This window comes from Planococcus citri, chromosome 3, assembly GCF_950023065.1.
Source record: "Planococcus citri chromosome 3, ihPlaCitr1.1, whole genome shotgun sequence".
NCBI lineage: Eukaryota > Metazoa > Arthropoda > Insecta > Hemiptera > Pseudococcidae > Planococcus > Planococcus citri.
Window position 1 is genome coordinate 170,593 of NC_088679.1, and position 15,248 is coordinate 185,840.

General features: G+C 42.0%; 1 protein-coding gene across 2 annotated transcripts; it reads left to right on the forward strand.

Moving 5' to 3' along the window:
* The first annotated feature begins 344 nt into the window (after positions 1–344).
* LOC135838827 (zinc finger protein 236-like) lies at positions 345–14,886 on the forward strand. Of its 2 annotated transcripts, XM_065354607.1 has the most exons (28): positions 345–941; positions 1,031–1,171; positions 1,278–1,471; positions 1,563–1,722; positions 1,825–1,946; positions 2,020–2,148; positions 2,297–2,464; positions 2,583–2,747; positions 3,370–3,528; positions 3,611–3,728; positions 3,844–3,986; positions 4,123–4,222; positions 4,716–4,809; positions 4,975–5,107; positions 5,289–5,470; positions 5,667–5,824; positions 5,900–6,041; positions 6,315–6,642; positions 6,838–6,997; positions 7,097–7,362; positions 8,181–8,279; positions 8,368–8,456; positions 8,566–8,731; positions 9,047–9,159; positions 9,911–10,244; positions 10,510–10,789; positions 13,157–13,467; positions 13,918–14,886. In XM_065354607.1, the coding sequence occupies exons 2-28, from the start codon at positions 1,033–1,035 to the stop codon at positions 14,521–14,523; spliced, it is 5,058 nt and encodes a 1,685-aa protein (XP_065210679.1). In that variant the 5' UTR covers positions 345–941; positions 1,031–1,032; the 3' UTR covers positions 14,524–14,886. The 2 variants fall into 2 exon arrangements, with proteins under 2 accessions (XP_065210679.1, XP_065210678.1); XM_065354606.1 differs by having other exon boundaries at positions 6,838–7,362.
* Positions 14,887–15,248: the final 362 nt, after the last annotated feature.

Genomic DNA, 15,248 nt, shown 5'->3' on the forward strand with positions numbered 1-15,248 from the left:
AACGTCGTGAATAAAAGCCAATAAAATTTAGCTAATTTTACTTTAGTTTCTAAGAAAACGATGTTTTTTTATTCGTTATTAAAAAATGGTGAAAACCGCAGTTAATTGTTTCATTTTTTCGCAATTTATCATTTTAAAATCATTTTAATTTACTCAAATTTGAGCAATTTGAGATAGAAGAAAGTGAAGATGAAAAAGTGAAAAACGTGATAACGTACACCGGAAACTTAACTTGCTACGGTACGGACTACGGGGCACGAGGCTACGGCGTACGGCCACGGGTACGGGTCAATTTTTATTTTTTTCTGTGAAATTTCGATTATTGATCATCATCATCCATCAACATTTTGATCACCATCTTCGTCAGATAAATTCGCGATTTGATAATATTTTGATAAAAAAGTTGTAGGTATCGGTTTGATGTAATGTAAATTGAAAATTGAGGTGTTTCTCGAAAAGAAAAAATTATTTATTTTACTTAGCTTAATGTTGCATAATGAATTGGAGGGCTATGATAATTATTTATCTCTCTGCTCATTGTCAGTTTGCACAATAATGATAATATGTAGCGTGCATTTTACATCGTACTTGTTCGTTATCAATGTTGATCGGCTGTGAAGATCTAGTCTGAAACTGAGGATAATAGAGCCGCCGTCGGTGTCGTATCGGTTAACATGATATGTACGTATTCTGTATTGACCGAGGCATAAGTAATGCGGCGTAAAACTGTAGATTGGAAAAATTGAGAAACCGCTTCCCGTCGCTGCTACATCGTTCGTTACTGTCACTTGTCAAGCGCGCCGAGCCATCGTCGAATTCAGTTCGCTGGTGCGAATTTCAGCGCTGTACAATCGTACTCGGATATCATTTTTGGCGTTTCTCGAAACTCGAGACTCGAGAGAGCGTACTTACGATCCGGCTTGCCGCTTGCGGATTAGAAAGTAAATTCGCGTTTGCAGCCAAGTTTTTAAAAATATGTTCACCGCGAGCGGAATGTGTAACTAATGTTGGCGATTCATTGTTTTCCCAGATATGGATGTGGATAACGATCAACATATACATTCGGATATGGCCGCGGTACCTGAGAGTAATCTCGGCGGTGTTCTGTTTTCAGATTACAGTTCGGGGAATCTGATTCTAACCTCCGACATGAGTGGCGAATTATCATCTTGTAAGCGAAATGTTGTTCTTTTGTTTACATATGTATTTGTTGTTGTTTTTTGTTTTTTGGTCGCAAGTTTTGTTAGCGTTGGCCTTTGTTTGCTCGTTATTTTCAGTCGAAGGTACGTTATGTTTTGACGAAACAAACAACGAACTCGTGTACGTTAACATGCCAGTGCAAATGATTTCGTCCAGCATCGGCAACTCCGATTCCATGTCCGGCGCGAATTCCTCGTTTTCACCGTACGGCGTCGGCACCGCATTAATTCCATCATTATCGGACTTGCCTCTGTTCAACGACGGTGGTCAGGTAACTACTCTATACTCGCCTCGTATGTACGTACTACGTAGTTTCGAGTCGATGCGATTTTGTAAATACGAATTACGCGCGTCCGCTTCAGGTGATGTTATTTACTGGCGGTTCCATCGTGATTCCCGGCGACGACGAGAACTTAATTCCTTCCAATTCGGACCCGTTCATTTTGGAATACGTGCTCAATAGCTCTCAGTCGGAACCAAAAGTTGGCGATTATAAAGCGCCGGTTACGATCGATTTCACAGGTGAATACGAAAACGGTTGTGTTTTGTTTGTTTGTTTTTTAGCGTTCTAGTCTACGTAATGCCTAATTTTACGTACTCGTGTGTTTTTCCAAATGTGCGCAGAAACTTTGGACGCGGAAATAACGCAGAAAAATGGATACTCGGTTACGACGGGTGTGGAATCGGTAAAAAATGTAGCAATTTGCAAGAAAAAGAAAATCATCGCCGCCGATTCGAAAGAAAACGTTAGCAGTACATATTTTCATTTGTACCGAGATTTTTGCAAACCGAGTGTAATCGAATCGACAAATTTTTCAGACGAAACACTCGTGTAAACTATGTTTAGAGAAATTCGACTCGCTGAAAGACTATAAAAAACACCTGTCCAATCACAACGACCACAAAATACACGAATGCAAAGTGTGCGGAATGTCGTTCAATAAGATTGTACGTACAAAGCGTTGCCGTTGCCGTTGCCGTTGCCGTTGCCAAGGGTGGCTTCGTACACGGTTACGACTTACGAGTACTCGTAGCCCGTAGGGCGTAGGTAATAACCGCGAATGCGATTATGACCGGTGGTTGTTTGAAATTGCAGAATAATCTGGTGTTGCATCAAGTAACTCATTCTGACGAAACCCGGTGTCCGTTGTCCAATTGTCAGAAGAAATTTAATCGTAAAGCCAGTCTGAAAGCCCACGTCAAACTTCACGAAGAAGACGAATCTTTAACCTGTGCCGAATGCGGAGAAGAATTTCGTAATCAGGTAACTCGATCGTACGACGATCAGCGAGTAATATGCGAGCCGCCGCGCCGCGCCGCCCGCCCGATACGACTCTCTTTCTTTATTCGTTTCTTTTTTTTCTTTCTTTTTTTTTCGCCAGCTGTATTTAGAGTTACATTACAAGTATCAGTCGCAGTGTCGTATTTCGAGTTTTGAAAACGCCGCTGCCAGCTCGAGTCAGAATAAAAGTTATTTCTGCAAGCTGTGCGATCGTAGTTTCGAACGAGTTGAAATGTTCAACGCGCACAAAAAAGAACACGAAAAGGTGAGCGCGACGATAGCGTACAAAATATTCGTAAGGTCGAGCCGGCTAATTGTAAACGGACGAGTCGATGTTAACTAATTTCAACTTGGTAAATAATTTCGCGAGTCGAACGCATCGTTGAAAGCTTAGGTCTATTATATGCGCGAGGTTTCAAACGGCAAAAAAAAAAAATCAAAAAATCAAAAAAATCTCGTATTTCGGAAATTTGCTTCTTGGAGAAGGGGTTTACTTTAACCCTACTCGTAGTTGTAGGCGTGTTTTTACGCACAATTTGTACGTATTACTCGGCCAAGTCGTCACAATTGTAAACAAAACATCGATGGAAACGAATGAAAGACGAATCCGAGTTGAAAATGATAGGTAACAATCTAAAACTTACTGTTTATACGCATAAATGACACTATTCGGAAATGTGTCTCGTATACGAAACGTTTTCGGGCTGTTTTCTTACCGATGGTTTTTTTACAATTTTAAACTCTTACTCGACGTTTGCTTACAACTAGCCAGATTGCTCGATCGCAAATACCTCGTACCTCGTACCGACTTTGGAACGGGATATCGCGTCGGCTAATGTATTTGTACGTGTATTTTTTTACTGGTACTCGTATTTTTGACAACGCAGCTGAAGAAAGCTTTAGCTACCAAGTCGCATAAGAAGAAAGTCGCTCCCAACGTGCCCAGTTCGAGAATAAATCGCTGTAAAACGTGCCCGAAATGGTTTCTGAAACCTAGTCAATTGGTTCGCCATATGCGCATACACACCGGAGAACGTCCTTTCGTGGTTTGCGCTTAATTTTTTACTCGTTATAACGTTATCTCTATTCTCTAATTCTGTAGTAAAATTTTTATACGCGTATTTGCAGTGTAACGTTTGCAATAAAGCCTTCAATCAAGCCAATTCCTTGAAAATACATATGCTCAAGCATACCGGTGACCGGCCTTTTCAATGCCCGTTTTGCGGCACCAGTTTCAGTCAACGAGGTATACCTAATTAGTACATAATTACCTACGTACAATGTACACAACTTGAACGCGTTTGTACGTATTTTTTTATGTGCTCGGGACGATTTCAAATTTCTGTTCACACTACGCGTAGGTAACCTGCGTCAGCATATCAATCGAGTACATTCCATTCCTAGAATAGAAGATAAAGTATATAAATGTTCCGAGTGTCCGTGTATGTTTAAAAAAATGTGCAGTCTGAATGCTCATAAAAACCGCATACATCAGCAACTTTACGTAAGCATCGCGAATCGTTTTTATTTTTTCGGCGGCCAAACTTACGAGTACCTACCTATTTTTAAGTAGGTAGCCGCCGTAAATACGAATACCTAGGTAGGTATATTAATTTCATTTTCTCGTTGGTTGTAAACAGAGTCGATCTGCGGCCGCGGCCGAATCTAAATTCGACGAGAACGAACGAGCTACCGATTTCGCAGAGGAAACCTCAATTACCATCGAAAACGGCGTCGACGGTATTTAGTATTACTCGTATTTTACTTTTTCACTTTCCGCTAGCTACGTGTATTTCATTTCCAATTCGTAACGGGATTCGTGTTGGCGTATCGTGCGTGTATACTGTATACGTATTACACACCGTACATCGTACATTTGTGTAATGTTATATGTACTGTAAGTACGGTACAGCCACAGGTACCCATTAACAATACGTAAGTCTGCATTCGCGAATGACGAATAGTCGTCGATATCTAACCTAACCTACGAAGAAAACCTTTTACAATACTCGTAGTCGTAGGTACCTATAGGTGTTAGGTGCCTCTGTCTAGGTTATCGTTTATCAAACGTGGGTAATTCGATATTAATTATAGGTTATAGGTAATTTATTACATCTAATCTACATACTGTATTACGTGTGTCTATGTACCTATATACCCTATACCTATTTGTATGTAACGTGTTACACCTACTACGAGTAATACCTAATGTATCGGTGGTCTCATCTTACAGACGTTGATGACGATGATATGAGTGTGTTGCTCGATAAAGATACCGACATAAATACGATCAGTATCAATTTTGACAGCGGTAACGGTAGTATTTGGTGAGTAAAGATTGGTATCTAATCTCCTTAGCTAGTACACTACGGTAACGTGGGTGTTCTTATCAACGCTGCGAATGCGATCCGCTGCGTACCTTGCCTACCAAGTACAAACTCGTATGTAGATCTACCCGAGATTTCTCGATAATTCGGCCGGCTATTTTACAGCACGCAAAAGGTTTTCGTCAAGAAAAAAGCAAATACTCGGTACTACGCTTGTTCACACTGCCCTAAACAGAACGTCAAACTGAAAGAGATTATTCGTCACTTGAAATTCAGCATCTTAGGAAAACCGTTTAAAGTAAGCTAAAGAATTTCGCGTGCACAACGCACGCTCGACTCCTACGAGTAAATCTACATATCGGTACTAGTACTACCGAGTACTTACTCGTACCTAGCTCTAGCTGTAGCTGTAGCTGTAGCTCTAGCTCAGCTGGCACGGCATTTTAAACATTGAAATCGCGCCAACCGATTGTTTGCAGTGTGATCATTGTTGCAAGACATTTTCGCAACGGTTAACGTTTTTAACCCATTTAGCGTTGCATGCGACCGCCACCGCCACCGCCAAAACACATCCTCACCGGTCCTCCGCCGCTGCCGCCACCGCCGTATGCGATCGTAACGGTGGTTTTTCAAATCCTCTCGAGATGAAAATTCATTCCAAGTAAGTACCTAATGCTGTAGGTATGCTCAACATCTTCTACTCTACCTATACAGTATTATGTACATACGAGTACGTATATTCGAAATCGTATAGTTTCGAGTTGTATTAGTATTACCCACACGCGCATTTAGTAAGTCTATACTTACGCGTGTACCTCTACCTACGTTTACGGATTTACGGGTTTACGATTTTACAGGTTACGTAGTGAAATGGTCGAACGAAATTACACAGCGAGCGGTATATCTGTCAACGCTGCCACGCACGTGGACGTGTGTGTAAACTCGACCACTTGCGCCGCCGCCGCCGCCGCCGCCGCAACAGCGGTAGCGGAGAAGAAATGTCGCTTGTCAGAAAGTTAGTTGTTCGCTTTATCTAGAGTTAGCTAATTTGTTAAATTTGTACGTTATTTTGATGATGGCTCGGTCGCAGGAACGAAATTACGCGACACCGTCAACCTTATTTTACCTCCTTACGATTGCAAGTTTTGCGACGCGAGCTTGGAAAGCTACGCCAAATTGAAGCAACATCTGTCCGGTATTCACGACGCTCTTATTTGTCCAAACTGTTGTCTGTGAGTATTTTTTCAAACTGAATTTGACAAGTCGCAGACTATACTAACGTATGTACGAGTAGGTACCTTTCAGTACGGACAAATTAATCGGTTTGTCTTCGTTTAAACTTTTTTTTCGTAATCGTAACGGCCGCGTAAAGGTAAACTACATATTTCTTTTCATTTGAAAATTGCAAATGCGGTAATTTTGTCGACGGCTATTAATGCCATTATGTTACGCTCCACGTGCTGGCTGTGTCCTGCGTTTTGAATTTTGCGTTCTGTACTGCGCAGGCAATTTCCTAATAAAACAAAATCAGAAGGACGCGCTGCTGCCACCGTCGCCGCCGCCGCCGCCGCCGCCATCGCTGGTCATCAAGTCAAGAATGCGCTCGATGAAACGCATTCGAAAAACGATAAGAAATTGCTGGCGGAAAATCGACGAGATGCTATAAACGGCAAATCGCTCTCCAAGCCTACTACTGCGAACAACGTCGAATGCCAACTTTGCGGCAAATCGTTCAGGGCTGAAGTTTCTCCCAACAAGCGTACGAAAAAGCTTCAAGACTGCCATCTTCGCCGTCTTCACCATCGTACCGCTCCATTTGCTTCTTCGATTCGTGTAAGTTGAACTCGAGCAATTATTGACGAATAAATATCGCCGGGCTGCGTACGATACCGTATAAATGCCGCTAAGAAAGTATAGATAAATAGCCTATTTCTTTTTTTTCTTTTTTTGTTGTTTTTTTTTTTCGTTTCTCGGTTACTCGATACGCGTGTTTATAATGTGTATTACAATACGTACGTATTTTTGCAGGAGAGCTCGAGCGCGACTGCAACAGCGGCGTGGACTGCGGATAGCGAGATTTCTCGTATGAAACCAGCCGCGAATACGGACGCCGACGAAGGCGATACGCAGATACCAAACGTCGAATCGACCGATGTCGACGCAAACGAAGCGAATCCTTTCGCTAATGGTGAGTTTGCGATCGCGATCGCTTCGAACGGTCTTTTTCGTAAAAGAAGCGCAAACGCAAACGTAAACGCAAAAACTACCGATGCGATGCCCGTTTTAGACGACGCTGTCGCTATTTACGTTCCGTGCGACGTTACTACGGTCGCAACCGCTGCTCGTATCGACAATCATCAGCACCACGTACTCGATCAAGCCGACGAAATCGGCATTACTAACGACGACCGTTTTTGCGCAACCAACGCCAACGCCGACGCCGACGCCGACGCCTTTACCGCTGCCATGGCATCCGCCACCGCCGCCGCCGCCGCAAACGAGCATTTCAACGTGAACGAAGTTTCCTTGTTCAAAGAGTCGCAAATCAGCGTAGTTAGTACCTACTACCTATGTGGTTTGGCGGCGCGGCGCGGCGCGAGATTCTCGTTACCTAACGTTAACGTTACATTTTTGCCATGTTATCGAATTGATGGCCAAATTTTGAAAAATACTCGAATCGATCTCCACCTCATCGCGAGTGTGGTCGAATTAATTCCCGGCCCGAGTTTTTGACCGACGAAACGAACACGGAGTCACGGATACAGAGAGTCTTTGCTTTAAAAAACAAATATGGCTAAAATTCGCATTTTATTTATTTTTTGACAAAATTTTCAAAAATCGCGCAATTTTCCATTTTTTTAGTCAAAATTTTAGAATTCCGTTGTACTAATTCATTTCGCGTTGTTTACTGGTAAAATACTACAAGTTCGACTCGAATAAATGTTTACCCTCTCCTCCCCTCCCCTCCCCTCCCCCCACCCACCTCTCACTCCTTAAAACACACGTGTATGCCTATCTTTTCTACTTTTTCAATAAAATTTCAAAATTTCAGGCAGGTACATTATTAGGTATGTATTTTTGAATTTGAGATTTTTGAAAAGTTTTCTACTTTTAAAAAGAAAGTAAAATGTCGATTTTCGAATCGGGACTAATGTACTCTTCAGTTCGCTTCTCTTCTGCGGAAACCAATTCGACTGCGTGTAGAAATAAGGTGAGAATCGATTCGACTTGATTTTTTTCTCGAACAATTATTTGGAAACGGATTCGATTACAGCGGTATTATTTCCTCGTCCTCCCTCGCGCCCGCGCCCGCCCGCCGGCCTCCCGCCTCTTCGCCTCGCGGCCTCATCTAACGTTTCCATCATTTTCAGAACGAAAACGTGGAAAACTCCATCGATTTGTCTGGCAACGAATTGAAAACTGAACTGTTGACGTTGGATTCCATCGACGATAATATATTCGAATTTCAGGTAGGCCTAAGACCGTAACGTAGATGTACGTACGTACTTATTAAATCGAAGAGATTTGTTTTTGTTTTTTGTTTTTTTTTCGTTGTAGGCCGATGAAATACCGATTGAAATAGACCGCGAAGATATTGGCGCGCCGGCAAATGGTGTTTCGAGTAGCGCGGGCGCTGTGATTTACAAGTACGTACTCGTATCACGGTTTTAGATGATGTAACCGACCAACTGGCAACTGCCAATTTCGTTCGGCTCGGCTCGACTCGACTCGTAATACCTAATACTTTGGTCTTAGGAGTTCCAAGTGCTATCCGCAATCGTTTGCAGAAATCAACTCGCCCCAGAAAGAATTTCAACAATCAGATTGCCACAGCCACAGCAACGAAACAGACACCATCGATAGTTACTTTTACGCTTGCAATACTTGTTATCTGACGTTCAAAAGTTTACCTACTCTGCTGGTACGTTGTTTACGTCGTGATTGATAAGTAGTACCTACGTACGCCTGTAATTTATGTATGTACCTAGTACCTACGTAATATTGGCTGATGGGCGATGGAACGACGGCGTGGCGAGGTATTTTCCAACTACATCGCCGCCGCCGCCGTCGTCGTCGTCGCCGTCGCAGTTGCTGTTTCTAATACGGAAGCAGTTTCGTCGTAGCTTCAGATTCACGTACCAGCTTCCGTTTGTTCACAAAGTCGGACTGTGACTGTGTCTGTGTCTGTGTGTATAATACGAGTGGTGTACATATTTACTTATTCGTTTTTTTACAGAGACATTTGCAAACGCACGATGGATCTAAATCATACGAATGCTTGTATTGCGGAAAAGAGAATAAAACTCAAGCTCAATTAACTCATCACATTGCCCAGCACTCGTTACACAAGTAAATTTCTTACGTTAGCCTAGTGAAATTTATAGCTTGTAGGCTGTACCGTGTACCGTGTACCCAGACCCATCACCCACTACCCACTACCTAGGGTGAAAGTGGGGTCGAGAGTGAGTCTAAACTCGAACGTATTCGAACATCACTGTACGAGTAGTGCATTACGTACATTACAATGTGAGAGTACCTATGTTGTATTATACGTAGATGTACAAATACGTCCGTCTATTTACCGCTACCTAATACCTTACCTACACCTTACACATCTGCGGTCAGGTTTGATCGAGGGTCGCTCACGTTCATATTTACGATAAATACACATATGCGAATCAACTCGAGAATGGTATGTACTCGTGGTAGAGTAGGTGCTAGGTACGTACTACATTTATGTAATTATGTACTATGTAGTAGCACCCGTTATGGAAATTGTGAGCAGTGAGCACCAATGTTGTTGAGACACTAATGACTTGAGACGAATTGATTTCGTTTTCACTGCGTATGTGTGTACGTGTACTGTACTGTGTAGTGTAGGGTAGGTTAGGTATGTGTAGCTGTAGATGTACATTTCGTTCTACGTAGATATGTACGTAGACGTACATGCTGCATACTTACATTGGTTATTGAATATGTACTCGTATCTACTACGAGTACATGCCGTTGCCGTTGCCGTTGCCGTTGCCGTTGCCGTAGTATGTACTTGACTTACTGTAAACACGCTTTGCAATTGTACCCTATCTTTGTCGTTTCGAAGGGAATTCCCTTGCGTGCATTGCGGAGAGCTGTTCCATTCGTTGGAGGTGGTGAAAAAACATATCACAGATATCCACCTTATGTCGTCTGTCGATAAGAAACCCGAGCAAAAGAGGAAAAAAAATTCCGCCAACGATTTGCTACTGAGCGAAAAACAGAAAATACAGATCGCTTGCCAGAAGCCGCATAAATACAGTTCCATTTCGGAGAAGGTGCTTTCCTCGTTACTTAAAAACAACGTTTTCGAGAATGCGAAAAATTGCGCCGCCACCGCCGCCGCCCGTACGACGGATGAAGAAGAGGAAAAGTCGCCGCCGCCGCCGCCGCCGCTCACGGTAAGGTTATTCGAATGCCGCTGATTCGCTACCATTCGGCTACCTACTCGAGTAGTCCTCCTATTACTTTTACCTGTACTACATACTTACCTAAGTCGGTATCTTAATTTTTTCACGACCGGCAAACAACGTCGTCGTCGTACTGAAAGTCGTAATTGGCGCGCATTGCGTTCGTCTGTTTCATGTTGTATTGTTTTGTTTTGTTTTGTTTTGTTTTGTTACGGCGCGGTCTACCTACTACGGCTGATGCGGATGGTACGAGTAGAAGAAGAAACGAAACGAGCTAAGGAAAATACAAAAGGAAAACGTATGCAGCTATTGCAGTCGAGCTTTCAAAAAAATGTGCGATCTAGTTCGACATATTCGCATTCACACCGGAGAGAAACCTTTCAAATGCGATTATTGTAGCAAATGTTTTACCGTAAAATCCATTTTAAATTGCCATTTGAAAACGCACTTTTCCGTCAATAATATTTTTTGTCACGTGTGCAATCGATTTTTCGCCACTGTCGGATCTTTGAAAACGCATATGAGACTTCATACGGGTGAGTTGTTTCTGCACATGATTTTTCTATGTAATGTACTACGTGTACCGTGTACCGTGTATTGTTTGGCATTTGAGCAGCGGTCGTAAACAAAAAAAAGTACCTATGTACTACCTACGTAAATAGCAACTTGAAATAAATTCGCACTACAAACGAATGACTGTTACTGGCCCCTGATTGGCTAATATTTTATAAGTATTTCACTCCACTTGTTACGCCCATCAACTGAAAGTGAGTTGCGCTTGTTAGTTTGCCAACTTTGGTCTTTCTTTTTATAAAAATTGTAAGTTTTGTAATTCATCTATGGAAACAATAATTTGAAATGAAAAATCGCCTAGGTACACGCATCCGATAACGCACTGTAATTGTCACTGATAAGCGATATGACGTTCATCATTTCGTGCAAACACAACTGCGCTGCGCTGCACTGCGCTGCACTGCACTTCTGCGTTGCAATTGTTAATCAGTGTACAGGAATATGTGATTTGATTACGATGCCTTTTCAAATGAAAATAATCGGTACCTCTACCTATAATACGAGTATTATGTAGGTATCCGTATTAAATTCTTCGTATTAGGCATATTGGAAATGGTTAATAGAACGAAATAAAATCTCAATAATAAATATTAGGTAGGTAAAGGTATACTATTGCTTGCGAGTGATGGTATTTTTCCATCAATACTTAATAGGTAACTTTTATTCGCATTCGTACCCGTATTTTTGTTGAAATTTCCATCGAATTAATTTAGAATTTAGACGCTTCGTTGGTTTATGTACATATGTACTAAGTACTTGTACATAGATACATATTAAGTACTATTCGGTACACACTACGCAGTTGTGCGAGGATAATCAAAGTAGAGTTAAGTAAAAACAAGGCGAGATATTACTTATCTCGGGTACTCGGATAATCTTTCCGATAACTTTTTCTAATTTTTACCGTGTATTTAAAAAACTTTAACTCGAGTTTTTTTCATAATCTTGGAAGTTTCAACACTCGGCGTAAGCGATGGTTATTCATTTTTGGTCGTTCTCGCTCGTTGGCAAATGTTACTGATAAGATGAAAAGTGTAAAGTGGCACATTTTGTACGAGTACGCTTTTTCTGTAGCTTTCTACGGCCTACCGCCTACGACCATTATAAAAAGGCGTTTATTTGATTTGAAAATTTTGAAACGACTTACAATTTAGAAGTGAAGTGAAGTGAAGTTGGATGATAACAAGTGGAGTGAAATATTAGCCAATCAGGGGCCAGTGTTTGGTACGATGCACGATCGCCGGTGCAGTAATGAGGCCACTAGAATCAAAAGTGTACTTCTCCATTTTTGAACTTTTTGAGAAAAACGCAAAAAACCTCCCTAGCATTCATCGTAACATAAAATACCGAGGTAATACGTCTAATATTTTCGTACCAACATGCCGATAGTGACCCGCATGTTTGTTTTACCCTACACGTTGCCATAAGAGTTCCTGAGCCGCTTCAAGTTTGGACAAGTGCAGTTTTGTCTCCAACCTTACACTTAATATATCTTTGTAGCGCATTTCATCAAAATTTTTTTAGCAATACAGTGCTAAACGTTCAGGAAATCTTGTAAAGTTTAAGAAATTGAAATAATACTGCATTTTTAGACCATTCGTTTGGAAATTGAAATAATTTTCCTTTTTTTTCAAAGTAAAAAAAATTAATTTTTAATAATAAAAATGAAAGGTGTTTTTTACGGGAAGGGTCCTCACTTGATGAATTTATTCAATTTCAAGCCTAATTTCAAGGCATAACACTAGTCCTTCATTCAATTTCCGCCAGGTTGGTTTCAAAACTGCACTTCTCCATTAAAAAAGTGCAGTTTTGATTCCAACATGTAACTTTACACGCTGTTTTACCATACTTCCTGGCACAAAATTCAAATTTTGACATTTCCATCGGATACGGCACATGTTGTAGTATACCAAACCATACTTTAACTGATTTTCGAAAAAAAGTGGAGAAGTACACTTTTGATTCTAGTGGCCTCAGTTAGGTGTCTCCATTTACGCGTGCAGCGGAGCATCGAGCTATCGAGCAATTCGAGCATCCTAGAAATGAATTTTGTTTTTAAAAAAATACCCGTATCAAGTTGGTCACGTCGAGCTACAAACATTTTCTCAACTGCAAGTGCACGTGCAGGTGCACGGCACGTAAATAAATTCGTTGCGGGGTGTGGGGTGTAGTATACGAATAGTAGCGCGTGTATTCATTTTTTTCGCGCGCACAACTGTAGTAGATATGTATCATAAGTATAGGTGGGGTACTAGTAGTAGTAGTAGTAGTAGTAGTAGTAGTAGTAGTAGTAGTAGTAGTAGTAGTAGTAAAGTAATTTTGCATTGCAGGCGAACGACCTTACAAATGTCTTTACTGTAAAGAAACGTTTCGTACCTCCGGCCATCGAGACAGTCATCAAAAAAGACATTTAGGAGACAAAGACAAAGTCACCGCCAAGTGGAAGTGTTCGGCCGAATCCGAATCGTCTTTAGTCGAAATCCAAGATACGGGCTTAGATTTGAATTTGGAATCAGTTGATACGACGGCGGCGGCGGCGGCGGCGGCGGCGGCGGTGGTGGTGACACCCGATGCCGAATACATCATGGCGCACATGACTGATGCGGACGCGGACGCGGACACCGATGAGTTCAAATTTCAAGTACGTATATCTGATATAGCATACCTACTCGTACTCGTATTAGCTACTGTACGAGTGTACGTAGACGTACGATTCATTACCTTTACCTGCAACTCGCAGATATTCGTGTTGAAAAATTTCGAAGCGTCTGCGGTGGGGGGTGGGGGGGCATTCTACTTACGAAGCATCAACGTAGGATTAGGGAGGTCCCCACCCGAGTGCTCATTCGAATCTGGTAATAATACTCGTAGGTACTATCTACAGTACGTCTACGTATTTTGGTACCTTTCCCACGAGTATTATAGTGTGTAGTGTACGAGTATATTACGTATTACTCGTATTTGTAGGTAGGTATAGGTACGTTACGTACATATACGAGTAATACATTATAATATAATACATATTGTAGGAATACTACGATATAGTGAACTGTTGGTTAATGAGTTGTTGTTGGGCGTGTGTTATGTGCAGGATTTCGATTTGTCAGATATGGGCAGCGTAAGCGTAAACGTGTCTACCAACAAGCGCTGCCATTGCTGCGTAATTTGTCGTAAAACGTTCAAGAAAAAGTGCGATCTAGATCGACACGTTAGCACTCATACGAACGAGAAAGCGTATCGTTGTGAAATTTGCGATTTGAGGTTCAACCAACAGAGCACGTTCAAGGTACATTTACGCAAACATACGCGTACGGCCGCTGCCAATGCCGCTGATCAAGTTTGCGCGTGCGACCGTTGCGGCGATACGTTCGCGTGCAAGAAAAATTTGAAAACTCACACGATAAGGCATCATCCGGAAACGCTGTCCAATGCCGCTGCTCTAGCTCCAACGCCAACGCCAGCGCCAGTCAAAGGTGCAACTTGCGATAGCGATAGCGATAGACGCGTCGTCGACGTCCAAGTCATCGACAAACATGTCGGCGTCGGCAAATGGTGCGTAAGTGGCGAAATGTTTGCCGATAAAATGGTCGATTTGAAAAAATACGACGGTACGTCCGATTTCTACACCAGCATAGATTCTAGATTCGATTTGAATACTATGATGCGAGACTTATTTCCGGACGACGAGAAGCAATGAAATACGCCATCCTATTTGCCATTTCGATGACGGACGTCTAGATACCTGCTGAACCGACTCGTAGCTGTCGTATTTCATTAATCATTACTATTCATTTCGTTTTCGCCGCTCGCACTCGTACTCGTAATTTTGATATCGAGTGTCCGACAGTCGTATTTTATTAGTACGTAGACGTACTATACCTACTATCGTATCGTACGTACGAGAACGTACCTATTTGATATTACTCGCATAATTGTACCTACCTTTATCTAGCGTGTTTTTATAAGTATGTACCAGTACCAGGAGCTGGACCTACCGTCTGGCGGTCTTCCGCAAAAATGTCGTCGTATGTATTGTACGTAAATAAAATGTTGACGCGTGTCGAGTCATTTTTACAAAAAAATCTCATTTCAGTTCATGCTCACTGCTCAGTCGTTTAGCACCGAGACATTGCGAATGTGAATGTCGAGTAAAAGTAAAACGTAACTCACGCCTTACGAGGCCAGCACAGCGCAGCGCAGCACCTCGGACCTAGGTGTTCGGTTCGACGTTCGGACGTTCGGACGTTCGATGAAACACCAAATGAAAATCGTTGTCGCTGAAAACGATCTCAATCTCGATCTCGAACGACTTTCATTCACTCAGTACACATATACGAGTAAATACATCATACCTAATAACTGGTAGGTACGGTACACGTAGAAAATCAAATTCGTGTTTATTGGTTGTTGACGTTGTGGTAC